General features: G+C 44.1%; 1 protein-coding gene across 3 annotated transcripts in view; it reads right to left on the minus strand.

Annotated features, from left to right (window-relative positions):
- Positions 1 to 27472, minus strand: part of cux2b (cut-like homeobox 2b) — an 85599-nt gene that overhangs the window by 38376 nt on the left and 19751 nt on the right. For all 3 annotated transcript variants that reach the window (XM_035165470.2, XM_035165469.2, XM_035165471.2), the window contains exons 2-3: positions 12982 to 13092; positions 10468 to 10515 (exon numbers count right to left, since the gene is read on the minus strand). In XM_035165470.2, the coding sequence (XP_035021361.1) occupies positions 10468 to 10515; positions 12982 to 13092 (159 nt within the window). The remainder of the gene's footprint in view (positions 1 to 10467; positions 10516 to 12981; positions 13093 to 27472) is intronic.

Here is a 27472-nt window from a genome sequence, read left to right on the forward strand (position 1 = left end):
CAATGACTGCAATTACCCTACATCCACTGCCTTCAGCAGGGGAGAGATAGAGAGTGTGTGTGTGTGTGTGTGTGTGTGTGTGTGTGTGTGTGTGTGTGTGTGTGTGTGTGTGTGTGTGTGTGTGTGTGTGTGTGTGTGTGTGTGTGTGTGTGTGTGTGTGTGTGTGAGAAAGAGGGAAAGTGAGGGACAAGACATGAGGTTATGCATGTGAGTTTTTGCATTACAGAGGAGGGAGAGAGAGAAAAAAAAAACATTATTGCGTGACTGCCTGTACCTGCCTATGTGATTGTGTGTGTGTGCGTCTGTCAGAGCGTGGTTCGCGTGCCTGTGGAGGCCCTCTCACACCAAAGCGTCTGGCTAATTTAGTTAGGGAATAGCTGGCTGTCCTTCAGGTGAATGGACAGAGATTGGTCTCAATATGAGATGTAATAAAACAAGCCCATCACTGGATCTCACCGCACCTTCGGCTGTCCTTCACATGGCTCGCCAGAACACGACGCACGCCCACAAACATGCACGCACACGTGCACACACATCCCAAGGAGGCCTCCAAGGTTTGCCATTTTGAAAAAAAGCATGTAACAAATATTGCCTTTTCTTTTTTTTTTTATTGCATACATTTTATGCATATTTGTATTTATCACCACACTACAATATCTACAGAGAGTTGAATGTATAAGAAGAGTGTAAATTTTGCATAGACCATACAGTGATAAATTATTTACATCAGGATTTAACACATTTTACGTCTCAGCTGTCCCTTACTTGACTGATACTGTTATCTACTTCTACTTCTGCATAATAGATTAACATTAACTCATTTTATCAATGTAACTTTGTGATACAAACATCTGTCTGTAAAGGAAAGTATAAAAAGCCTCTGATTTCTTTTTTATTATTATTAATTATCATGTTAAAGTAACACATATTAGAAGAAAATTTCAAATAAAGTTGTTTCAAAGTAATCCACAAGTAAAAGAAGTATTATCCGCTAAATGTACATAGAGTATTTCTTCTGCAGAAAATGCCACTGTGACTGAGACATTATCACACTATATGATACTGTTAAGTTATTACTACTGATGCATGAATGTGTGCGCAGTATTTTATTGTCGTATTTAGTCAAGGTGAGGATAGTTTTAACTATTATATTTATAGTTTGGTAAACTCCACTGGTTCCCAACCTAAAGGTCATCCCAGTCCAAAAGGCCACAAGATAAATGTGGTGGCTTGGGAGATGATTAATGAGGCACACGTGAAGAAAAACCTAAGTCCTTTGTTTTTTTATTATTATTTTATTATTGGTAAATGTACACTAATGTAACAGCACTGCAAAACTCTGCAGGTGGTCATTTCACCCAGGAAACCTCCATCTGTCCTGCTGACTGAGTAACGGCGCCTCTCTGTGAGGACCACAGCATGGCTGAGCTCCCTCATTCCACCTGTCCTCCTGTTTGGCAACAGCCAACTCTTACTTATTCCTGCCAGCGACTAGCATCCAGGGCCAGCAGCGTCCCCCCTCCTCCCCCTTTTGGCTGTCCCCTCAGCCCCACTCCAGGAGTAGAGCTGGAGCTTTCCCACTAAATCCGCTGAGACCCAATTACAGGGACTGCAGAAGAAATCATGACAAGATGCAAAGTTACTTTGCTTTAATTGAGGATGTGTTTAACACTCTCCTCAGGCCACCGCGGCCACTTCATGTCTCGGATGAAACGGAGAGCCCCGCAGTGGGACTTTAAAACATATATCTGTTTGTGACAAAGGCAAAGAACATCCTCATCTGTGGTGCTGAGACTTTTAAGGGCAGCCGTGTGATTTAGGACGTTGAATTTCCAGTGTGGAGTGCGGACAAAACAAGCAGATCTCTTAAAAGCATAAAAAACACATTGGATTTGTGACGATGGAAGCAACACTTTAATGTAAGGAGTACCTCAGAAGAGTTGCCCCTCCCCTGGCTACTTCACTTGCAGCTGCTTGTTTTAACAGAGCCACATGTTAATTAGTATTGTAGTTAATCCTATATTAAAGAGACCCAAACTGTCAGGTCATATTATAAACAATCAGTCCTAATGTTCGTGCATGTGACATTTGGAGCTGCTATCTCTTCTAGCAAAATGTTCCCTAGGTACTAATTGGCCTACTTTACGCTGTCTTTCTTTGAATTGCCAGTTTCTTTATCATTTAGGATATTAGTCTTGACAAGCATCATCTCATATAGCATAGGCCCACTAAAAGTAGAGAAGAGCTTCATCTTTTCTTTTGCAGAGGGACAGCAAAAATGGAAATAAATGATTTACACTAGCATGTAATAATGTGAGATCTACCTTCATGGGATATTAAATACAATTTGAAAGAAGAATAAAAGTTCAAACACTTAGCCAGCAGCAAAGTAAGTGTAACTTTTCTCTGCTTGCATTATTTAAGATAGGCTCCATCATTTTATCAATCTATCGATCTCCCTCCAGAAAGATGAAAATGGAAAAATAATGAGGCCGATGAATACTGTGTAAAGAACATCAATGTGCAAAATTTAATTATCTGTGCTGGGAAGAGGAGGAAAATGTGTCGGCTGTTTTCTAAAACAAAAAGAAAGTGAAAAAAGGAGCAGTTAATATTTTTTCCCTCTCTGCATATTTTAATTACCAGATCAATCATAACTACGTGCTGCAGCACTGCAGAGAAAAGAAAATTGCAAGTCTAAATGAAAAACAATAGATTTGCTTTAAAGTCTTTGCTCTTTTGAAGTCTAAATTAAAATTTCAGGTACCTTTACACGAGCCTTCTTCAGAAAGTTATGATATTTAATTAGCGTGTTTAGATTTTGCTGAAATTAAACTTCACAGCCGAGCATCATGTGAAATAAAGACTGGTATTCCCAGGCTTCAGCGGGGGGGAAACACCGCAGACGAACAGATGGAATTAAATCACTTCAGCACATGAGGTCTGCGTATCCGCTGACAAAAGCTCATGTTCTCTTGACTTGTGCTGCCACTGGCGTGATCCGAGGCTGGCTCTTGCTGTTCACTGGAGTGGAGAAACAACTTTGCTTTCTGACTGTGTCTGTGCAGCTCCGATTCTGCGCCTGAAATCAGAGAATTGCGCCGTAGAATTGGCGGAGCAGCTCTCCCGTTCCGCCTGTTCCTGCTCACACGAGCTTTTCCTGGTTGTGCTATAGCACTGATGTTTATTTCTCCTGGCATGTCCTCGCCGGCGTCGAGCCACCGATTTCACACATTTTTATTGGCTAATTTGACTGTGCTCTTGCCAGCAGCTGAGAGCAAGCCAGGAGTCTGGGAATCTCAGAGACAGTGGTGCTGCTGCTGCTGCTGCAGCTGCTAGTGTTGCTGTTCTCTGACTTGAGGTGCCTGCAGGGAGCAGACGAGGGTAGGGAGGCCCTCACCTGTCTCATAACAAGTAGTTGACCATGTTAGACTGAGGCGAGCTAGGTCTTGGAAACTGCCTATTAGATTAGTTACTGTGTGTTGCTGGTGAGTGTCTGTTTGGTGCGGGGTCAGGAGGGGAATGTGATTGCCTGTCTCTTAAGGTGACAGGGGTTTAGAGGAGGGGATGTACACCCAGTCAGAGGCCCAATAGGAGCAGTGCAGCCGGCGCTATGCGTGCGTCCATCCTCAAACATGGCTAACATTTGCACAGCAGCGGCAGTCAGGCGTGACGTCTCCAGGCTCTGAGGTTTGTGCTGTCAGGACGGTAGAAATTAAACCTGGCACTGCAAAGCAGAATGTGCTGAAACTCATCAATTCCACATGGCTAGAGAGCCAAGTGCCTATTTATAACATCCCCCCTCTCTCTTCTTTACCTGGTGTTCATCCCCGGCTCTAAACACGCATCCGTAATGATGAATACACCCAACTGGGACGCTCCGACAGGGCATCAGTCAGGACAGGAAAACAAACATGCCAACACACACACGCACACACCATCAGATCACAGCACAGCAGAGGAGGAATAAGAGTGACACTGGGAAGGCTGATGGAAAGGTTCAGGCGTCTCAGCATAAAAACACCCAGCAGAATCACAACAGTCAGTCACCAACCAGGAAACAAAAAAAGGGCAGCTAGATATATTAAACTTCTTCGACGGGCTCAGTGTGCAGCTGAAATATGGTGCTCGGCTAGTGAAACACCACCACTCAACTACTGCGTTTGTTTATGCAGTCATTTACTGAATTGATGATATTTCACTTTAAAAGTTACTGTCTGAACTGCTGAGAAATGGATTTACAGAGTTCCACATTTGTCTTTGGGTGCAAATGTGTTCACATTTATGATGTGTACAGGAATGCATGCAAAAATGATCTGTATTGTCTGTTCAAATATGCAAGTCAGTAGTTATTGTTTTGTTTGGCTTTTCGTTCACAGCCCTTTCTTTTTACTTTCCCATGTGAAGCTTTAAAGCAAGAATGTAACTTTCGTAAAAAAAAGAAACATATTAAAACATATCTGTAATACACAGTAATGAGAGTTAAAATGTATCCTTGCTCAGTTCAACACACTGAAGGGTTCTCCACTTCGTCCCACTAGTCAGAAATGATTCCTAAAATACCACAGATATGAACACCGCCATCTTGCGCATTTGGAGCCAGAGTCTGTGCAGTAGCAATCTGGTGATGGAGCGAGGTCCCGGTAATACACAGGCTCGACCAATCAAGAGTCAGTCTCAGCTTTCAATTATGACATTTCACCTCCTTTTTATAGCATCAAATAACTAATTTAAACCAAACTTACCAGAAAAAAATTTACATTTAAAATGACATGAACTATAAAATGACATGAAACAATCTTTGAGAAAATTGTATTTGACGTGTAACTTTTTAGTTTGATCCATGTCCCATCCACAAACATGGATGAGGTAGGGTTAATGACCTTTACAGGCCTCTCTTTTTAGAGCCGTCATGTTGTCTATCTTTATATAAAGTCTATGGCCATGAGCAGTAGCTTGTGTTTGCGAACGTAAGCTACCAAACTTTGGCATTACTATTGTATTGTGACTTTCCTCAGATAAAGGGATAGTTTACCGAAAAATGAAAATTCACTCATTATCCACTCACCGCTCTGCAGATGGAGGGGTGAGTAAAGTGTTTGAGTCCACAAAACACTTCTGGAGTCGTAATAAATCAACAGAGAAAACATAACGTGCCTCCATACTGCTCATGTGGTGTCATCCAAGTGTCCGCAAGCCCCTACGTTCATATTCGACTCGAAATGAGGTCATTTACACCATGTTTTTACTAACTATCCCTTTAAGATGTCTTCAGACTGAACACAAAACCAATTCTGTCTTGCTTTAGTAATAAATATTTGAATGCTGTTGTGTAGTCTGATTATTTGCCAACAATAGATAATAGATATCTATTCCCCGTCTTACTTTTATATGTTATGTAGCAGAAATACAGCTTCGGGATAAGTACAAATTCTTTGCTCAGGTTGAAACATTTTCAACACCTGTGGATTCATCTTCGTCTTAAATTCCACTGCCGACATGAAATTTGCATCTGATTGCGCCAACCTCATACTGACTTTGTGTTCAGTCTGCACTGTGTTTTAGCATTTATCATTATTGTGTAATTGTCACAGTTCAAAAGTATTTAGAACAAACATGGGTCAATAAACACTTATTACGACACTTAAGTAACTAAATATAAAAAGGGTGATTGTAGATTGTCTGCTGAGTGCTGCTCTGATGTAAAATGAATGAAGGTAAATTGAGCCTGCCTCTCAAAAAGGCAGAACTGCCTTCAAAATAAAAGACCAAAAAAAAGCCCTTGACTGCGCCATTTCTTCATTTATCAATATATGAGCTTTGGCATAAGTATTAGAGGTAAGATGGACAGTCATATAATATTTGATCCAATATCCACATATAAGCTTGTTTGTCTTGGACTGGTCATAATCAATAAAAGTAAACTTAAAAGTAATAAAATCTGAAAGAGTAAGTGAACAGAAGTGCATTGAGAGTGGGTCAAAGCACCTTCTCTGTGCTCATGTGGAGCTGGCGTTTCCTCTCAGGAGAAGCAGACGACGTAAAAGACACAAGGAAGGTATTATCTAATGTCCAATTACACCCAACCCACCCACATACCTCCCCCCTCGGCTCTGCCTGCCTCTCTCCCTCTCCCTCTGCCCTTACCTTCCTGCCTCCCACCTTCTTTCCCCTCTCCTTAGTATGAAGAGGACACAAGTGATAAACCAGGAGCAGAGAGCCGGTGGTTTACATGGCCCTGGAGCCCATTATGTTCCCCACAATAGGCTGGAGGCCTGGACGTGCTGTGAATAGGTAATGGCCTGGAGATCCAGGGCCTGGTCTGCTGCTGCTCAATGAGCCCGAGACAGCTGAGCAGGAGACGGGCATTAGAGATACCTCGCCGGCCCAGTATGGAGGAGCAGTCTAGTCATAGCCAGAGGGGGGGTTGTATCAGGGTGTCATAAATGCCCCTTACATAAGGTGGGGCATGAATAATAATGGACAGGCATGGATCTGGTTTATTGACACAATAATATGGGCCAATAATGTACTACGAATACATAGAATTTAACACCAGCTTGCTTTTAAAGTGTCGAGGAGCAGCTTCGTGTCAGACTGTATCAGGCTGCTCCACACTTCTTCCAACCTCACCTTCCCAAGTTAGCCATCCACTCAAGCAATCTGTACCTAATCACCGCAAGGTTTAGCCCATGATGAAGATATGTCTTCATTGAGCTGGAAAAGCTGTAGTGTCGCCGAGCATTTTTCCTAACGGCGCAGTCCCTCATGTATGAAAGCGCCATAGAGCCCCCTCAGACAATTAGGCAGGGAAAAGCTTTATGACCGTTAGACTCACTCAGCGAGCGGCACTCTCACCGCCAGCACCGCCAGGAGCGCTGGCTCGTGCAGAAAGGTAATTACGGAGCCTCTCATAATGACACGGAGGAAGCTTGCGTCATAACACCCACAGCCTTTTATCATAGCGCTGTAATTAATTATCATCCTTTACTCTTTGATTCATTCCACTATTCATAACATATTCATACATTCAAGAGAAATTATCATTTCCTTCAGGAATTAATCAAAAGGAGGAAGAACTGGTCGACTCTCGATGGATGATCAAAGACGGTGTTTGTCTACCTCCCTGCATTGCGGGTGAGCTCAGGGCGAGGCGATATGGGCAAGATCTCAGACAAGAGTGAAACACTCGGCTCTCTTACTCCACGGCTCTGGTCAAACCAACTGCATGATTGAAAACACAGCTCCCAGACAAATGATCGTGGTCCAAACAACTGTTGTGGCACATCATCTGTTATCTGTTGCACATTATCCCTCGCTTCTTCTGCCATTCACAAACGCACTGTGTGACAGGACAGATTGTGAAAATACATAATGGCTACATGAGCAGCTCTGTCCACGGCGAGACGAACAAATCACAACCTCACCGAGGTTGCTTATCTTTTTACCTTTCCTGAACTTCAGTTGCATACGTGAGACGGAGCAGCCATTTTGAGATCTCTGCTCAGTTTCGTGGGGATGAAAAGCTGCTGCATAGTAAAAATACCTCCCGTGCTCTCACAGAAAACAAGCAACAACAACAACATACATAAAAACATTGTCTTCCCCCACATCATCACTTCCAACCTCAGGGGAAGAAATGGCACAGTTAGACTCATAAACAGGTGTCCACCGGCCCCCAGTTCGCAGCGCCTTAATAGCTGTTTGATGTTTTTGATGTCTAGTCAGCTCAATCGTACCTTGCTGCTTGATAATGAGGGCCAATAATGATTCCTGAGCTTGAGGGGTTAATGGTATGTAACCGGCAGAGCTGCTAATTACACGTTACAAACTATTTATCAGAATCTCCATCTGCGCATTGTGCACGCTAAATTACTCCACGGATTATCATTGTAAAGCAAGTTTCAGTAATTAGGGACCCATACTGCTGTTTTCTTTTTCTGTGAGCACCAGACGACATCAAGAGGAGAGGAGAAAAATAGAAAGACTGGTTAATTCAGGCCTGATATTCAGACTGATGCAGGCCGGATGCAGAGAGGAATCATCCTCTCCTGAAGAAGAAAAGAGAGGTTACAAACATACAAGGAATCTGTCACTGTACTTTTTTTCTGCCTCACAAAGGTTTATCCTGAGGGGAGTTTACACTCTAAAGTGAGAGGGAGGTGTAAATTGCATTGGAGAAGCCCACATAGTCTTGGTGAGACTTGGTGAAGAATGCTTTCGGTGTGTTCAGATGGGAGCGAGAGCATGTGTGAAAGCTGTGTGAACAGCGTGGTCCAATGGACCCATCTCTCCAGCGATCAGTTATTTGAGAAATAACTGTCATATCCCCCAGCCCCAAAGGTGTGCCTGAGACCACGGAGACACGTACGATCTCTTCTTCTTCGCTGTAAATTTTTATTAAAATTACCTTCATTATAAGACAGTGTTCATTATAAAACCAAAAACGCCGGTCTCCCAGGGCCCTGTGGATTAATAAGGACAGCGGTGTATTTTAAGCCGTAAACTCAGCTCCTCACTGTCCTTAATCTCCTTCCTACTTCACAAGGCCAAATTAACACCTCTCCTCAGCTCTGACGGGACCTCATTAGCAAACTTCCAGGGAAAGAAAGAGGAGAGCAGAACGAAAAAGAGGAGAAGAAGGAGGGAAGCGACCAATGACAGCCACCAGCTCTGGGATTAACCCTTTCTCCTCCTCCAGCTCCACAGAAAAACTAGGTCGGCAACGTGTTTCTAATCAGTCGCCTGGTTAGCGATAATTAGAAGGCGAGATTGGACGGGAGAAGAGAGAGAAAGTGGGTGGGGAACATTGAAATGAAAAAGAAAAGAAAGAGAACCTGTCATGTCGCAAACACTTCAAAGGAGCCGGCTTCTCCTTTAGAAGTGGCATGATGAGGGTCCAAATGCCACGAGGCGCTCCTGTGGGCCTCCAAACTTGGAGAGGGGGTGGTGGAGGCAAGAACCCAGTTATTTCTCACATGTATGCATCTTCACACACACACACACACACACACACACACACACACACACACACACACACACACACACACACACACACACACACACACACACACACACACACACACACACACACCAGGAAGTTTCTATCACTCACCACCTGTACAGTGCAGCTGCAGGGGAGCTTTAGTCTATCCCAAACCACACAGACAAACAAGCACATCCAACTCCACCTTCTCCACACACTCTCCCCCTGCAGCAGCAGGTCGAGGTCCCACAGCTTACACTGAGGTCGTGCAGACTACCGCTGGGTAAAGTTCACAAGCCTCCGCAAGCTGTTTGACATTACCAATAAGGTCAGAGTGTATCAGAAAACACCAGAGGATTATATTATTATGGTGTGTTGAGTTGTTCGCTGTACCTCGCCATCAAAAAATAGCTGGGGCCTTTTTCCTCTGCTAGCTGGCTTACTTATCAATGTGCAGAACATAAGCCTGTGGAAGTTACACAAGAGAGACTGAGAAGTACCCAGAGAGGCCTGCAGCTAACAAGACAAAAAAATCATCGCTCATTATCAGCCATCTATTTTATCTACTAGGAAACATCTCTAGACTCCCAGTTGTCAGACATCAATGGTGCTTAAATTAATCCTATGGGTGCCTGTTTGCACAATAAAGATATGGAAGGGTGCCTCTGCTATTTGTGCGACTTTACAGTCAGAGTAATTGAATTAGCACACAAATCAACCACAGAGTATTGCAGAGGGTAGCGTTGAATGTGATAGCTCCTGCCAGGGAGCACAGTTGCTTGGGCATAGTCAATTATAAAGCATTAAAAAGAAGCTGCCAATAATCACTTCCAAGAGAACTGAACAATCCATGCTGAGTGTTCTCATGTTTACCGATGATAGGGCTTTCAGGTTAGCGCTGAGCGGGAGTTTAGAAGGGAGAGTGAGACTGGAAACATATTTGCGGTATCATTTCCATAAGCCTCTGCTTTGCGGACCATAACGCAGCTCACAAATGTGATTTATGACCTTGGTTTAATGGCTGGAGCAGAGTCTTGGTAGGTATCAGATGACTTTTTCAATATGGCGACGTCAGAGGGGGCACGGTGAATGCACCATCACAACAGGAAATGAGGGCTTGTCTCAGCCAAGAAAATATGAGAAGCCAGATATCTGATCATCTAATGGCAGATAGATGCTACTTCACTTTGACAGAAAAGGCATCAGTCAATAAGCGCCAGATGAGCAGCAACACGAAAGCTATGCCAGGGATTCCTTGCACCAGCCATCAGATCATTCACTCCAGGAGTACAGTGACCTGTACTGGTCAATGCGCACAGAACATCCTGCAGGAACGTCTCTTGTCCCAGTAAATTATAATTTGCAAATCACTACAACAAATGCTTCAAGGGAGCGTAGCAATTCCCAGATTTTTTATGTTTTACTCTGCAGGCTCTGTAAATGTTTAATAATCCTGTAAAATGCAAAGAAGTGTGACTCACCTGAGCCTGGAAACTCTTGAGCACAGGTGCCACCATCTCCCGCACTTCCTATGTAGAGACAAAAAAAGCAAACTCTGCCTCAGCATTTTTCATTTTGCAGATGTTCCACCTGTTTAAAGAATCACATTGGCCCCCAGTGAGGCACAACCAGCACCACTAGAAAGAGGACTGAGGATTTTTTAATGTTAATGTATTCTCTCCATAGCTCCTTGCGTGTGTGTGTGTGTGTGTGAGAGCGAGGTATGTTGTTATGGGGTGTGGGTATTAGTAGTTAAACCTAAAGGGTTTGAGTGGGCATGTTTGAAAAGCGGGGCTTTCCAGTAGCTTGCGTTAGAGCGCAGAGATTCAGACTTGTGCGAGCTCCCACAGCCTCAGGTAAGGGGATTGTGCTGCCAGTGGTGACAGCCTGATCCTGTCTTAAACGCCTGTATTATACTGACAAGATTACAGCACTACACTGCATATAAGCAGGCTGAGATAGGCAGGCAGCATAGCCACAGCAAATAGCCTCAGGGCTCATTTATAAAATATAAAAAATATTCTCTTTGACTTCAGCTTAGATGTCAATGGACGATCATTTCAAAGAAGATGATAGAAAAGGACAAAATCATATCGCTATCATTCTTAGAGTTTGCTTTTCATGTATTCAGTTCAATACCTTAATTGCCATTTTTCCTTACAAAAGTAAGGTGGAACAAGGTCTCGGCACATTCTGAACATGAATGTTCTAACACGGCCATGCATGGACGGCAAACATGAAGTTAAATTATCTTGAAATGGTTGTGTACATTAAATCAACTGACACATAAAAAACAGCAAAGTAATTTTTCAGTTGCAACACTCCTACTATTAGTTATTTGTCTTGTATTATTTTCATCTAACATTTATGTTGGATACAACTATTGAATGTTTTTGCAGCTCCTGTATCTTGCTGACCAAGTATAGGTGTGCATAGATTAGGTAGTGAGAAGTTTAGGATAGGTTCACATTTTGCCAAGTCTGTTTTAAAACTTTCACTGGAATCAATCAGTCAGAAAGGATTTAAAAAAATCTTTTTACAGCAAGGAACAATTAAAGTGAAACTCATTTTATGTACACGTGATCTTTTTGAACCTTTTGACTTGAAATAAGCAAATCAATCCTTTTAAAATGGGGAAATGTAAATTTTTTTCTTTGGGTCATTCTGTGTGAAATTATCACACTGTTTGGCTGCAACGTCACAGATATTTATGAAATGTCACATGAGAAACCTGTGGTACCGAATTTGCATGTGTCACAGATCGCATTGAAAGGAGATATGGTGAGAGTCACCGAGCCCTGCCCAAAAAGTTCAAACTTCATCAGTCCATATCTCCCTTTATTGCGATCATTATCATATGAAAAATCTATGAAGCCAAAATTAGCTGTGACAAAATCAGCACGCCAAAAATTGTGTTTATTTTGTCTTTAAATCTTTTGTCAGCGCAAAACCATAGTCGGAGTATTTCTACTCTGCACAGAGCAGTATCTGCAGGCCGAAAGCCACACTCACGAGCGTGCATTTCTGCTCCGCATGCACAACTGTGGTCCCGCTAGCACAAGCGCAAACTCATCACTGCTCAACACTGCTCGACAGACGCTCACCCGCTCACTCGCCAATTGAGGCTATGATGCTCCTCTCCTTCGATTGGTCACTTTGAACACTCCAGAACTTCAAACACTATTCCCCTTCGTTTTTCTGTAGAAATTGTAAACTTTGCTAACATGATGTTTCAATCAGGGGTTTCTTCTGGTGAAAGATCGTAAAAACATGGTGAAATCTTGTTTTTTAAGTGCACACATTTTTTGACTAAATGGACATCATTGCCAAATTTCACTAAGATCTGTGATGGTGTGGCCCCTTTGGCTCAAATTTCCACAGTGTATTTTCCTTCAATGAAAGCATTTTTAATTGAAGCACAAAAAAGGTGTGTTTGTTACAGACATGTTGGAGAGCTGGTGGACACCTGTTCACTTTTTCATCAAAGACATTTTTTGGGAGAAAGTCAGTTTATCAGCTGCTAAATCAGACACCATGTTGACGTCATCATAAACTGGTGCTTTGGCTCTAGAGTTAGGAGGAAGGTGGTCCTCACCATTTGGAAATGAACCTCCTGGACTCTCACCTCAGCCATGCAGAGGCTAACGTTACTGCATTTAAATATTAACTGAGCTGCTCGGAGGGAGGGAGTGGGGGAGGCTGACTCTGGCTCCTCTCAAGTGTTGTGCTCAGTTAATATATACTAATGCACATTTTACAGAAAGAAAGAAATAATTCCCTGTACAAAAGGTGTATGCGGGGGCTTGAGCAACGGCAGTGAGGCAGTACCTGCCGAGGTGAAGAAGAGGAAAACGACACATGGAGCTGTAAGCCAGTGTGTGTGTGTGTGTGTGTGTGTGTGTGTGTGTGTGTGTGTGTGTGTGTGTGTGTGTGTGTGTGTGTGTGTGTGTGTGTGTGTGTGTGTGTGTGTGTGTAGGGGGGGTGTTTAGACTCACCTCAGGGACATTTCTCTTGAACTCCCTGCTCAGCTCTACCAGGTGCTTGTGGGAATGTTCGCTCTCCTCTTGTCGACCCGCCAGCTCAGATGCTACAGAGTTTAGCTCCCTCTGTGAACGCACAAAAGGAGAGAGAAGCGGCGTGAGAGGAAGCGGGTGGAGGGAGACGGCACTTTAGGGAGCCAGCCTGCCAACGCTCATCCAGTAAAGCTTAGAGTGTACATAAATAAAAATACACTGCTGAATATTAACAATGTAATCCTTCATGATCTCACAGCAGTAATACTTACAGCTAGCCCTGGCCCATAAATAATTAAGCCAAAATAAATCCAATGCCTACAGTAGCAGAAGGCCTTTTAGATAATCAGTATTTGAAATAATCAATACGCTTGCAACGGCTATAGAGCGCCAGCGAGGGAGTGGGGCAAGAGGGAGGGAGTAGAGAGAGAGAGAGAGAGAGAGAGAGAGAGAGAGAGAGAGAGAGAGAGAGAGAGAGAGAGAGAGAGAGAGGAGAGGAAGAGAGAGGTGGGGGTGGGGGTATTGGGTCACGTGTAGAGACCCAATAACCTGACAAACACCCTTACAAACAAATAAGAGCTTCCTCCTGAAATGAAGGGCTGTTTTTTAAGCCCGGCCAAACACCTCGCCTGCTTTTGTAATTACCACAGGTCAGATCTATTTTCAGCTTCTTTTCAATCTCTCTTCCATCGCCTGCACCGATCGTTATATTGATCCCACACAGATTTTCAATACAGGACAGCAGCCTCCATAGCTTTAACCAAATTACCCTTTTGCTACAACAACAGCTCACAATCGCTATTGCATTTATGTATCAGCACATCGGTTGTTTACATGTGTGTGTTATGCGAAATGAAAGCTCCACCCCGGCAACATGTCTGATCCACTATTCAGAGCTGTCTGTGCGGCAGGCCCTTCATCAGAACCTTGCATTCATGCTGGACTCAGCTGCACCACATGCCATTGCAAATCCAATATTATCGATCCGTCATCCAATTCCCGGCTCTTTCAGCAAACAGGAAAGAAAAAAAAAAGGAAAAGAGATTCAAACTCTCCTACCCTGTACTGAGAAACGCTGTAACAGACAACCGCACATTCACCTCGTCTTCATTTTGACTGAAACTCTCAGTAATTGATGAGGATCTCCTCTTGTAACTGCTGGGTTACATTATAAAAGTGGAGAAGGGGATTCAATTACCACTGCGAATTTATATATGACGCCGGGAAATTAAATTGACTGTGTTTTAATTAATCTGCAGTCTTACTTAAAGGCAATTTAATAAATCATCACACAAAGAAGCCGAAAAAGAACCGGGAGGAAATGGAAAGGGTGAAACTTCAACAGAGGTGGCCTCGTGAGATGTTGGCAGCCTGTCGGTCAGAAGCACGATGTTAATTGAAGGGCTGCTGGTTCAAGTCCCTGGACTGACGAGTCAGAAAGTGGCTTAAGTACGACTGAGTGTACAGTTTGACGTGAGAAGCATACTGTAGCTATAAGCTGACATGCTGCACTAAAGCATTACAACTTGCAAATGTGTTTGCAATCTGATGCTACAGGTTCATAGACACTGTGCTGCCTGTAAGACATGTGGCCGTTTCATTGTTAGAGATGCTTTGTTGGCCAAGTAATATATTTCAACCAGCAACGAAAGATTCCAAAAAGCATAAAGACACATTGCCTAAAAATTCTCAAAACAGCAGTCATATCTGACTGGAAGTAAATGAAAATGCATTACTTCAATTAGCTTTTTTACTTTCACATACTCATATGGGAATTCTACGAACATATTAACATGGAAATAAAAAGGAATTTCAATTTCAAGTCATACCCCACTGTACTGTGGGCAATATTTAAATTGCTCATTCAAACAATGTAAGCTGATTTTGTTTGTATGCTAGCAACATTCAAGTCACATTTAAATTTAAAATGCAATTGCCAGTTTAAAAATGTAAACCAGATTTGACATTTCTTAGCCTGCTCTACAATATTCAAATGCAATAAGTGAACCAGCGCCACCTGTCTGTTGAATTTGCACTTACATGTCACCAAGCTCTTTTGGTGCCAAAGGGAAAATGTGGTGGTCATGGACAAATGGACAAAGTCAGTAGCAGGAACAAATTGTTAGTAGGATAAATTAACTGTTGATATTAGCCTATTGATGAGATTTGTTAAAAAATATAGAATATTGTCCACCTTGTCCTTAAACTGACTAAATCACATCAATCATGACCACATGTTGAAGACACTGAACCCCACACTGTGCCCAGTAGTCTTACATTACTATTGCGCCAGTGACTCACATGATACCCTGCTGTGATCGGTATATGAGTGAGAATAGGTGAATCAGAGGGAAATTGCTTTGGATAAAAGTGTAAAAAAACATCTTGCCATTAACCACTGCAGTATGTTTTGGCTAAGGATTGTTTCTCCAGGACTAAAGGGTGTTGGGTCCTCTTGTCATATACCCTATTTGTAACAAAGAAAGAAAATACATTTAAACACCTGGTTACCACCACTGCCCCTCTCATTCAAAAATCTCAAATTCAACAGTAAGAAAGTATCCAAATATTTCAGATACATTTGGTTTGTGAAAAATGTGTCATTCCTGATAAATCGTACTGTCACTGGAAAAGGCCACGGCAGTACAGGATAAGGCGACAGGACTTAATAAATTCCTGTTAGGCCTTACAGTCCGTCTGGGATGAGCCTTCCTGGAGATTAGAGAGAGGGCTTTCAGAAGCCGGCCAACCTCCACTAGATTCAAATGACCCCAGACCGGCTAATCTTGCCAAGAGAAAATTCCTCCAGAAGTGACTGAGTGGATTTTATAAGTACTTAAGATATAACAGTGTGGTGATTCTAAGTTCGCCAGTGCTTCAGCGGCCTCAGCGTAGAGCAGGGTTTGCTTCTTATTGCAGCTCAGCTGATGAGAATGGTGAATACTCTATGCGCTATGAGAGCCAAACAGTGCAATCATAATGGCATGGTTATTTTGAAAGCACCCCCACAGTTTCTAGACCATTATGAGGAAGGGAAGCCTGGGCAACAGCCCATCAAATGAAAACTACTGTCTGTCTTCTGCAAGGAAGCGAAGCAGAACAGAATGTTTGCTACTTTGGTTGTCTTGCTCAGATTGATGATGGGAGGAACTCCACAATGTAGTGTTTCGCAACGTTATCTCCGGAGAGAAAAGATACTGAAGATTTTTCCTCTGCCTCCTAATCTGATGGGATCCATTTCAACCTATAACCAGGGCACCCACAAGATCCCTGATAAAATTCACTTTCCATTACGTTGATCTTCATCCTTCATGAAATCTTTTGCGTGAACACGTTGCTTCTGATGTCTTGAACACTTAAAGAGGGGGAAAGGCAAGTTCGACACGCTGTTCTAAAAGGAGCTTCACGGTAATAATTTGACAGGTTTTAAAAAGGACGATTGGGACCAAATTTTCAGTGTGTGGCAGTCGGGTCAATACAGGGCTCCTGTCATTAAGTCTCTGCCAGTCAAACATCCAGCCATAATTGATGAGTTTCCCCTGGGGAGGGTGAAGCTGTCATCGGGGCTGGAACGGCAGGAAGAGGGATTTTATACATGGAACCGATCCCGACGTGATCAAGTCAATCTGCAGGGAAAGCAATCTTGGGGACTTCTGACTCAAAAACAAAGACCAAGAAACAAGAAGCTTATTGGTTTTAACAGGATAGACCTGCAGCCTATTGGCAGCCAGTAAATGGACTTAAAGCACAATGAACTGCTGAACACCGAAAAAAAAAAACCTGACTCACAATTGTAGGCTCTTCGCTTCTGACACAGAGGGACTGAAGATGAACCTGATCAGTGGAGCCAGCACATGATCCGACAGGCAGTAATTTATGTCATTGATATCATCAAGAGGTCTCAGGTTTATGCAAGTTTGTTGCTGCAAAAGTTCAGGGTGTGGTACCTTCAGACTCTGATGGGTGAGGGATAGGGAGGATATGAAAAACAGAGGCCAGGAGGGGAGAGAATCTACGAAAAACACAAAGCGCTGAGGGTTGTCAAGCATGCTGCATTTCATTTAAATGATGGGTGCGATATGTCTATTTCAGGTAAGGGCAGCAAACACAGGGTATGAAGTCTAATAATCAAATCCAGCAGAAGATTTGCAGAGCAAAAATGGCTCTTGACAAAGATGGGAGCAGAAAGATGTGCTGTAACAATCTGTGCAAGTGTGAATGTTGTAGGTAAAATGCATTGTGCTGGAGTAGATTTGACATTGATTCATTAAACCTAGCTCGTCTTGATTACATCTGTAGTGGTAAGCTATTTTCTAGCCTTTCACAAAGACAACCCATGGTGGAAAATGTTGACAACTGGGAAAAAAAACTAGCAAGGTACTGCAATGAGGTTGACTGAGTCAAAATCACTATTGTGTGTGTAGTGGGCTTGGACGGCACAAATTAAAGAGGAAAAAATGGGGAGGAGGAGGAGAGAGGGAAAAATGCAGATGGGGTATTATTTTTCTTTTTGTATCCCATCTAATTGCAATCATAGGCAGATGTCTGAAAGTGTGACAGCATCAGCAGAATTGCTGCTGAGAGCACAGAATCTTTGTCTAAAAATAATCAGACATTCTGTGTGCTGCTGTTTGTTATAATGGTAATCGATGCTGGAGGCTTTGAATTCCATCAATTTATAGATCCACTCTGTTCTGCCTGGTGACTGTACTGCCTCACAACCCCCACCCGCATTCGCACACCGACGCAGAAAAAAACCACACACACTTGCACGCAAGGTCTCACACAAAAGAGCGGCCGGGCACACGCGCTCGCACAGACACATGTGCACTGACATCTGCGCATAGGGGCTGCAGCAAGGCAGAGCAGGGACCGGCGTGTGATTAAGATAAGTGTAGTTTCCTTTCATACATTCCTTATCGCCTCCCATTCTCTGTGAGGCACAAGATTGTCCATAGCTAACTCAGATTAGCCCCCACATCTCAGACGCCACATTTGAGAGTAGGGGGGGACTGATCAATAAATCAAATCACCACAATCAATGGCCCCAATCACTGCAGTCTAGTCTGGCCTCAACATTATTACTGGAAACCCCCCCCTCCCCTCAGCCACTGGGGCAGGATGGAGCTGTTTGGTGGGGGGATGGAGTGGTGTGGGGAAGAGCACACACTGGCGTCTGTCCATATGAAAGATCCAAAACTAACTGTTATCTAGCCTGCTTTGGGCTGAGCATCAGTTAAGGGCCAAACACACAGGCAAAGAAAGTGTGTGTGCATGTGTGTGTGCGTGCATGTGTGAGTGCGTGCTGGACCGTCCACAAAGAGGGAGTCGGGCGGGAGGTGCCTCTGACCTCCACGACCTGGCGCTCGGAACGTGTGCTGAGCACACTGCCCCTGACGGGGAGGAGGGTGAGCGGCTGCTATCACCTGGCATCTCCCTCCATCTGTTTACCGCCGACTAATGCTCCTTCACTTTTACTCTCCATCAGCTCAGCTAGAGCAGTTCACACCACCAACGCACTGCTATTAGACCACACCACACCTGGGTCAAAACACTATTTGCATATAGGAGTTTGTTTTAACCCGCTGCAAGTGCCAGATGGGTGGAGTTAACCTCAGGGTGACAGTTCAGATTAGGTTAAATGTTTGCCAAAACCAAAATATGGTTATAGATGTGCAAATTTTAAAATAACTGCAAAGTGCCGTTTTCTTTATTGTCATTAATTTTTAAGCATTTTGCCTTTTTTGCAGTTCGACAATTTAAAGAGACACCGAAAACAATTGCAGACTGATTCAAAGATTCAAAGATTCAAAGATTTTTATTTTCATTATACTCAGGTACAATTAAATTGAAAGAGAAGGGGGTGGGGCAAGTAGAGTCCCAAACCATGAACATTGCAGATATATGGCATGAAGGTAGGTGTCTATCTGAGTTTTGTCCGGGTACTCCGGCTTCCTCCCACAGTCCAGACACATGCAGATCGGGGTACTATTAATTTGAGATTGCAAATTGTCCATAGGTGCAAAGAGTGTGCAAGTGTGACTGGTTGTTTGTCTCTGTATGTTGGCCCTGCGATAGGCTGGCGACATGTCCAGGGTGTACCCCGCCTCTAACCCAATGTCAGCTGGGATTGGCTCCAGCTCCCCCCACCACCCTCAAAAGGATAGGCAGTATAGATAATGGATGGATGGCATGAGCCTTAACCGTTATACAACAGATCGCCCTCTTTGTATGACTCTTGAAAAGGATCGGTCTCCAACCTTTTTGACTTGGTCTCCTAGCAGCATCTCTACAGCTTACAAACATACACTGACTGATAAGCTAATGCTTACGGCTAAGCTAATTATCTCGTGGCAGTACAGTCATATATAACAGATATGACTAGCATTGTTTTTCTCATGTGCCTGGAAGAAAGCAATGGAGTGTGCTTCTGTAAATGTCAAACTATTAAGCAACATCCACTTGCATCCCACTGCCGGTGGTTGCATGTGTCTACTGCTTGTAATCAATTCAACTGAAGAGTGGTTATTTTACTAATGTTTAGGGGCTCAAAGAGGTAAAATGATCTCATAATTCTTAACACAAAAAGCAACAATTAAAAGTAGAACATTACCTTGAAAAGCAAAAGGATTTTTATGCAGCAGCATTACTGACGGCACTGAGCAGAAATATGTAGGTAGTGTATAGATTGTGAGGACTTACCGACGAGGAAAATCACATTTCATTTTGACACCTCTCTAAACTCTGGACTGGTAAGTCTGATAAATCATCCAAAATAATTAATCCCCAGTCAGTCAGGCTGTCTTCAAACAGCATGCTAAATCTTACAAAAGGAAGGAGAAGCGTGTGAGCATTACAACCATCAGCAAAAGGTGTGACTGGTGTTGTCAGCCATTATTCGTCATACCCTGCTTCATTTAGAGAGTTTTTGGCGCCTGATGCACCACAGCACAGCCTACTTGTCAACACTTCTCTCACTGTAATTCCAACATTCACACTTGGACACACAGGCACACACACATTTCCTATTCCTCACTGATACATTGATAGCACATCTTAGTATGATCAGGGAGGCTCTAATTCTATTTATCGTCAAGTCTTATTCAAAAATAGTATCAAGACGTGTCATTTCAGCATAATACTACAGCCCTTTCACACAATCCTGTTCCCACTCCGAATCCAATGAATAACTTTAAATGTCCTCCAATTAGAAACTTCAAATTGCAATCCATGACTGAATGCTCCAAACGAAGGCCAATTACAACACCTTATTTATCATCATTAAGGCCAACCATTGTTCTGCTCCTTTCAAACTCTGTGGTTACAATCAGGGTGTCTATTGTCATTGTGTGGTACATGCAGGGTGACTAATTACATAGTCCTATGATTCATTAGCAGACTAGTGGGTTGAAACCTGAGAGAAGCCATGATAACTTCAGTCGGCCAAATGTTCAACTCAAGCGGGGATGGGAACATGGAGGAGCAACAGGGAGGTCTCACAGTAGCCAAGAGCTCAGCAACTGCCGGTGTTTCAAAGTTTTTCGAAGGGGATGCATAACAAATTAGCAGAGCAGTGACAGTGTGGAACTTGAACAATCAAATTGGGGACAAGGTTTTGGTTTTTTTTTCTTCTTTCAAAGTGGGAAAAGCAGACTGCACTGTGGGGGACTCATTTCTGTGAAGCTTCAACCATTGAGGTCAGTTAGTGGGAGTTGGAGGAAGGCTCCACAGATGCAGCCATCACCACGATGGCCCACTTTCCCCTGAAACGACGAGCTGCAGCGGTGCAACACAGCTAACCTGCGATTGTTTATTCTCTCTTAAGAAATGTCAATCTGTTCACTCTCAGGTGTGCTGCTCTTCCTCTTGTTTTTGTTGTTTTCTCCCCCCTACTCTCTCCGTTTTCCCATGTCGATTGCAGCAAGATCAAAGCGACGCTGCTGGAAGAATCTGAATATTTCAGGTGTGGAGAGAAGCCTGTGTTTCACACCACCTGTGTAGCACTGAGAGACAGGTCCCTCCTCTCGCTCAGACTCAGTTAGCGGGGCCCCTGGGGCCAGGCGACATGAACCAGGGCCACCTGTCTGAGAGAGAATGAACACTCCTTTACCCTCCTTCTCTCCATCGCACTTTCATTTTACAGCATTTGAACCAAAAATAAATGGATCTAAATAGAGCGGTGAGAGTGGGAATAAAACCGGCGCTGACAACAAGCAGCCGAGAGCTTTGAGCGCCGTCACAAAGGCTTGAAGATCTGGTAGACGAGTTCCGCTGCCGCAGAATGGGAGCAACCACTTGAAAGGGCAGTTTATACATGAATCGTTTTTTTTCCCCGTCCTGTTCTGCAGAAGAAGGTAGGACTTACATATTAAATGATGAGCCTGGTCAAGAGAACCAGCAGGATTATTTGCTGCCATAACATAGAACACAGTGTGGAGCAGGTCTGCAAGATAATTCTCATCACCTCATCAGGGCCGCCATTTCTGACCCAAAGCAAATAAAGAGTATCCCTGATGTCCGCGCCAGCCTCACCAGTTTGATGTAGCTGCTCTCCTTGGAGGGCTGTGTGCCTTGACAAGTGTGCATGTGTAAGCACTTGTGCAAGCGTGTGTGTACGTGTATGTGTGTGTGGACATGTGGTCAGGGGGGCGTGGAGCAGGTTCCACACTACCAGTTCCCAGGCATGTCTCTCAAAAGGGCCGTAAAGTCTTTACAGCAAATTCCTTACATTCATCTGTGTCAGAGCGCTCGGCACACATTAGGCGTTTACACGGGAGGAAACACAATCTATTTGATGCTACACTGCCCACACGTCCAGAGCCCTCCTCCCCACACTGGAGATTCACAGTGTTTAACTTCCATTTCATATTCTGAACAGGCAGGCAGACAGGCAGGCGAGTGCAGGGAATGGACTCCATCTTGCTGTAAATCAGCATTTAAACACCCGGCTAAATGTAATCTGGAAAGAGTCAACAAGAGGCCCTCGCATTATGCTGCTCAAGATATTTGTTTTTATTTATTCTGGAATGTGCAATAGATTTTTTGTTGTTCCCCCTAATGATGTATGCAAACGGTGAGCCGGAAAAAGTCACACTTCATTTTTTTCCCCCGGCCGCTGCCGGTGCACATCTTTTAATATCAGTGGTGCTTATGAGAACAAGTGGAGGTTAATCTAAGGAGCGGGTCATAGCCAGCCGGCTCTTTGTAAATGTCAGCAGGGAGATCCAGGCCTTTCTTATTACCCCGCTAAACCAACAAGGCTGATGGCACCAAGACGGATGTGTGACTTGGAGGTGTGTCTCCCCCCACCACCACTTCTCCCCACCGTCACGGACCAACCCCGGCACAGAAAACTTTATTAATCAATTGATTTATCGCCATAAATCAGGCCAGGCTTTGATTGTATCAGCAAGTCATGCAATCAATCAATTAGCCGGGACCTAGCAGCCCAATTTAGCAAAGAAAGATGAATGCTCCCCCACATCATCCATTTGGTTGTCCGTTTACCCATCAAACACTGCTGCTGTTGACTCCCAAGCCCAACATGCATCCTTTTATCGATTTCTGCAGATTAAACTTGCAAAGGAATCAAAGGACACTTAACTGACTTGGAATAATTCTGCCTTCTTCATTTGTAGTGGAGTATGTTCTGTGCTCGTCTTTTATAGTGCTGCCTCATATCATCAAAACAACAAAGTGTAAACATCAAATTGTAGAACACAGAACTAGTATGAGGGATCCAGTGAGTGAAGTGACAGCCACAGATGATTATAAAGTGAATGGAGCCGCTCTGAGAAAAACAGGCGGAATAGGACAAATCATGCATTATTATCAGTCAACCCTTACCAGGTTTATAAGGCAAGGAAAGGGGGCGCAATGGGAGGGGTGGGGATGGCTGAGCAAGGAAACAGCTGGATGAACAAACTGTTGAAAACATATGTATAATGACATATTTGTTTCATATTTTATACCAACTGTGAATTCCAATCCACATTGTGACACCAGCTGCCTCGGTCCAACGCTTCCCATCTGCAACTCGGTGTCAGGAAGTCTCCCAGGACGGGCTGGGAAACTTTGGGGACGACAAAAAACCGACAGGAGCAAGTAGAGCACGACAGAGTGGGCTGCCGGAGCCTTGCCGTGATTCTCCCCCAGCGGCGGGTTCGAATGTGGCAGACTGCGGAGCTGCCGTGGAGAGTAGAGAACACCGGAGGCTCCCCAGGGAGAATGTCTTTGGTGGGATTAGAGCCCCACCAGACGCGGTTCTGCTTCACACCCTCAGACCCCGCAGTGCTACAGCCAGGGGGGGCCACGGAACTGTGGGGGCTTTAAAGTTCTGCCCAATCTCCCCGAGCCCTACCATGTAATTAGAGATAAAGACAGAGGGCTCGGCTACTCAACCTCAATTCTCCTGGCTTCACACAAGGCTGCCCACCCATAGACCCCAGAGGAACCAGCAACACTGCCACGACGCCACTGCCACACTAGCTACTTACAAACCCTATCCAAACCAACTGTTCCATGGACTAAATTTATACGATGCTACAAGGTACGGTACATGATCATGATTGATTGTCGTTCAAATGTGCAGTGTCCTGAAGTCGTTACACCATGATTCCCAATGGCAGTTTACTTTTTTGGACAGTATATTCCACATATTGTCTGTGTCGAAGGGGCTTCATATTGTGAAGATTCTCAGGTAAACAATAAACGTGGTAAAAAAGTCATTTTTCTTCATATCTCCCTCCTTTAAAACACCACCCAGGCAATGGGGGGAAATTTAGAGGATAAGGCAGAGGAGAAACTCTCGACTATATTCAAGAAACACAAAATTATACTATGGAGGGATCCATTATTCATCTCAGATACATTTTTCATTTAAGAGTGGGCTGGATATGAGCAATGATGAATGCATCGCCCAGGATGCAATTTGTATGTAAAATAACAGAAGATTACAGAATATGTTTTAAGTGCAAATGCAGTTTGTTGCCATCTAAGTAGAAAATGCATTCCTACAAAAAGAATAAGACCTGAGCCCCATGATGCTGCTCATAAAATCACTTAGCCCATAGCTAGGACCCTCGCCACTTCTTATAAAGGGTCACAATGAGAGTCTCAATGATGAATGAGGAGACCAGGGTAGATTTTCATTCATATAATATAAACTATCTCTTGGCAGGCCGTTCGGAAGTGTGGGATAAGTAGTAAGCCAAATAACTATGGCTAATTCAACTCAGAATCCCGCTTCCTTTAGATCCTTCTGCAGTGAACACACATTGAGCATTTGCAGACACACTGTTAGATACGTGTCCACGCACAAGTGCACACAAACACACTACAGTGTCTCGCTGCCTGCCAGGCATCCACGTGTTCCTCCCAGGACTCGCTCTCTCCTCATCAGCTTCACTCGGTGCACACCGTTTCAATTCAGTGCCTCTCAAAGACACACAAAGAGCCTTCCCCTCCATTCACAGCACAAAAAAATTTAATACAGCCTCCTAACACAAGACCTGCCCACCACAGAGCATGTAATACAAGTCATTACTGGGCACGCAGAGTGCAGAGGGCTGTGATGGGAGAGACAAGCACAGCGGGGGGAGAACAGGGGGCCCCCCTCACACCAACATCTCCATTTTTCCTCACAACTAGCGGAGCTCTAAAACCAGCCTTAATAACTAAAGCAATCCGATTGATTTTTGGAGGTTCTCTGGAACAAGTGTTTGAAAAGTGGTGGAATTGAGGGGGAAAAGGCCTGTTTACGTTTCAGGGGAAAGTGTCACAGATCCTGCAGGCCCCTGGACGTCATTAGTTACATGACTGATAGCATTCAGAGGTTAATCCACCGCTGAATTTCAACTTTCCCTCCTGCCGCCCCAGAACTGTGGTTGACCCACAACCAATTTGTGTCCAATCACAAATAGGCAGGGTGGGGGGCAGTGTAACTGGGTCAGCCACATTGATCTCAGCCCTGCATTGCATGGCTCTGGGGTCAGGTTTTTGTGTACTGACAAGAGGGCACTAGGTTTAGTTCGGTGCACAAGGAGACAGAGAAGGGAAGCCGCGTTTGGAAGGTAAAGAGAATATGGAGGACGGCAAATCGGCTAATCCGCTGCTGCTCAGGCCCCTCGTGAACCTTCCTTAACCTCAGGGCAATCGCATGACCCGAGGCAAAGCATTACACACATTAAAAAGACATGAACTTCAGCATTGGAGTTTCATGCACAGAATCAATGGGGCCACAGGTGCAAACATTTTCTCCACAGCCAATGGAATATCCCCCACCCCCCCCTTCGCAGGATTACAGTGGAACCTGTTTTTGCACTGTGTTCATGTTAATGTCAGCAATAATAAAGACCTGCAGCACAAGAAACAATAAAAATGAGCACGAGCTGGAGACAGCTTTTAGAGGTGGGCTGGAAACAGCGCGGGGAGTCGGGGGAGAGAGGGCAGGATGTGAGGAGTCTGTCAACTTCTCCCTGTCTGCTCCAGTGTTCGCTCGCTTCAGACTGAGGGGAGCAAATGGGCCTAATTCACACTGGCTGTGTGAGAGTGTCTCTGCTGTCTAGCAGCGTGAGTGGGAATTAGATCTATGGTTTGTAGCCTTCATCCCTTCCCAGACAGACTTGTTCCGGCTCAGAGGCGCTGCCTAATCCGCACCTCTCTCCCGCTTGCACTCCCGGAAAATGACTTCACACAGCTGCCTCAAACGCCCAACACAGCAATTCTCGTCTGACTGAACTCCCCCCTACTCAAAAAAAAAAAGGATAGAAAAAAACTCAGCAGACCTCCCATAGCTCATTTAACATACCAATTCCTCACCAAAACTCACCCTAACCCCCACTAGGGGATGAAAACAACAAGGAAAACAACTACAGCCCCACTTTATAATTTAAGGACTCTTTTCTCTTGAGAGCTGTCAAAATCAGCCGAACAGTGGGAGGAACTCAGAGAGCAAGAAGGTGCCCTGGCGGTGCAGAGGTGAGTGGTTGGTTTCTATGTGAGCAGCATTGTTACTCTCCGTGAAGCTGCACAGTAGTTCAGTCACCTGAGAGTTTCCTCTGGCCCCTCTAGCTCTTCCATGATTCTCTCCCCCATCCGTCCAGCCGTCCAAAGGAATGAGAGGTGAATTGAAATGATTGTCAATTCACAGCGAGAACTCTGGGAACACAAAGCCAAGTGAGTTCTCACATTAAAACCCAGATCTTGGCCAGGTGGTGGTCTCTTCTAGTTGTTGTCAAGGACACAATCATGTTAGATAGACCAGGCTGCAAGAGTGGTGCTCCCAGGCACAGAGAACTGTCAGGGTCATGGAGGGTAACCCCAGATAATGACAAGGCCACTCAGACGAACCCTCCAGCCTCGAGGACAGGAAACGGGGAGAGATCCTTATTATAAACCAAAGCCTACCTAATGGCTTTCATGTGTTCCATGAAGACTCCACCTAAAAGACTCTACCACGAAGCCTCGCACTTCTTCACCTGTTTTTTCTTCTTTCTTAGAGCTATGAAAAGAAATGCTGCTGCTGTTGAAAAAAAAATTCCCGATCTCCATATTTCCAGGTCTTCAGGCGCCATTATGGATCTCTGGGGAAAGTTATATTAAGTGTATTTCATGAAGAAAAGTTAGTGAGATACAAACATTGTCCTCTATATGCTCAAACTATAAGCAGTCAACTGATGCTGTAAGAAATGTGGTTTAGTTTTCAAGAGCTCCTTAGGCAGCGATGAGAAACAAGTGATATTACAAGAAAAGGAGAATGATTAAAGCCTAATATGGCATAGTAGTGAGGGGAGAGAGAGGTGATTTATCCCTTCACGGCCTTTTGACACTAAATTAAACTGTTGAGTCCATTCCCCCGTGCCAGCTAGTTATCTTTCCAGGCTAATTTAACACTATAATTTACATTCCATATAAAATACATCCTGATGTGGTGCTGTCAAGGCCGTACATCATTTGCAGAGAGTGCTCCAGTTTCGGTGAAAAGGCCAGAATTAGATCATATTCATGATGCAATTAAACACTTCAGTGGGAATCGATGTAAAACCGATGAGCCCTGAAAACAATGCATATGGCTGAGAACATTAGAACACATTACCTACCCTTGGATCCCTCGCTCCACAGACGCAATTTAAAATCCTCCACCACTCCACTCTCCGTCTCTCCAGATTCATAACGCACAGCGATAATAAATGAATTTTTCACAAAATTATTCAACTACTAAATTGCCCATGGTAACTGAGTATCAGATGAAAGTGATGTGAATTATTAAGTAGGGAAACTGTTTGTTCTCACCATGGGTGTAATAATTGGCCAAATGAAGAAGAGAGGGGGCGCAGGTTACAGGTTACAGTAAAGGGAGATCTCATAATAAACATCAGCGTTGATGTAAAAATGGGAAAACTCAGTCTGCCGCCGTGGCCTCCAGCTGGGTTGATGGTATCGACCGATTTCCCTGAGGCGGCAGTGTGGGTTT

The sequence above is a fragment of the Hippoglossus stenolepis genome, chromosome 9, assembly GCF_022539355.2.
Source record: "Hippoglossus stenolepis isolate QCI-W04-F060 chromosome 9, HSTE1.2, whole genome shotgun sequence".
Taxonomy (NCBI): Eukaryota; Metazoa; Chordata; class Actinopteri; order Pleuronectiformes; family Pleuronectidae; genus Hippoglossus; species Hippoglossus stenolepis.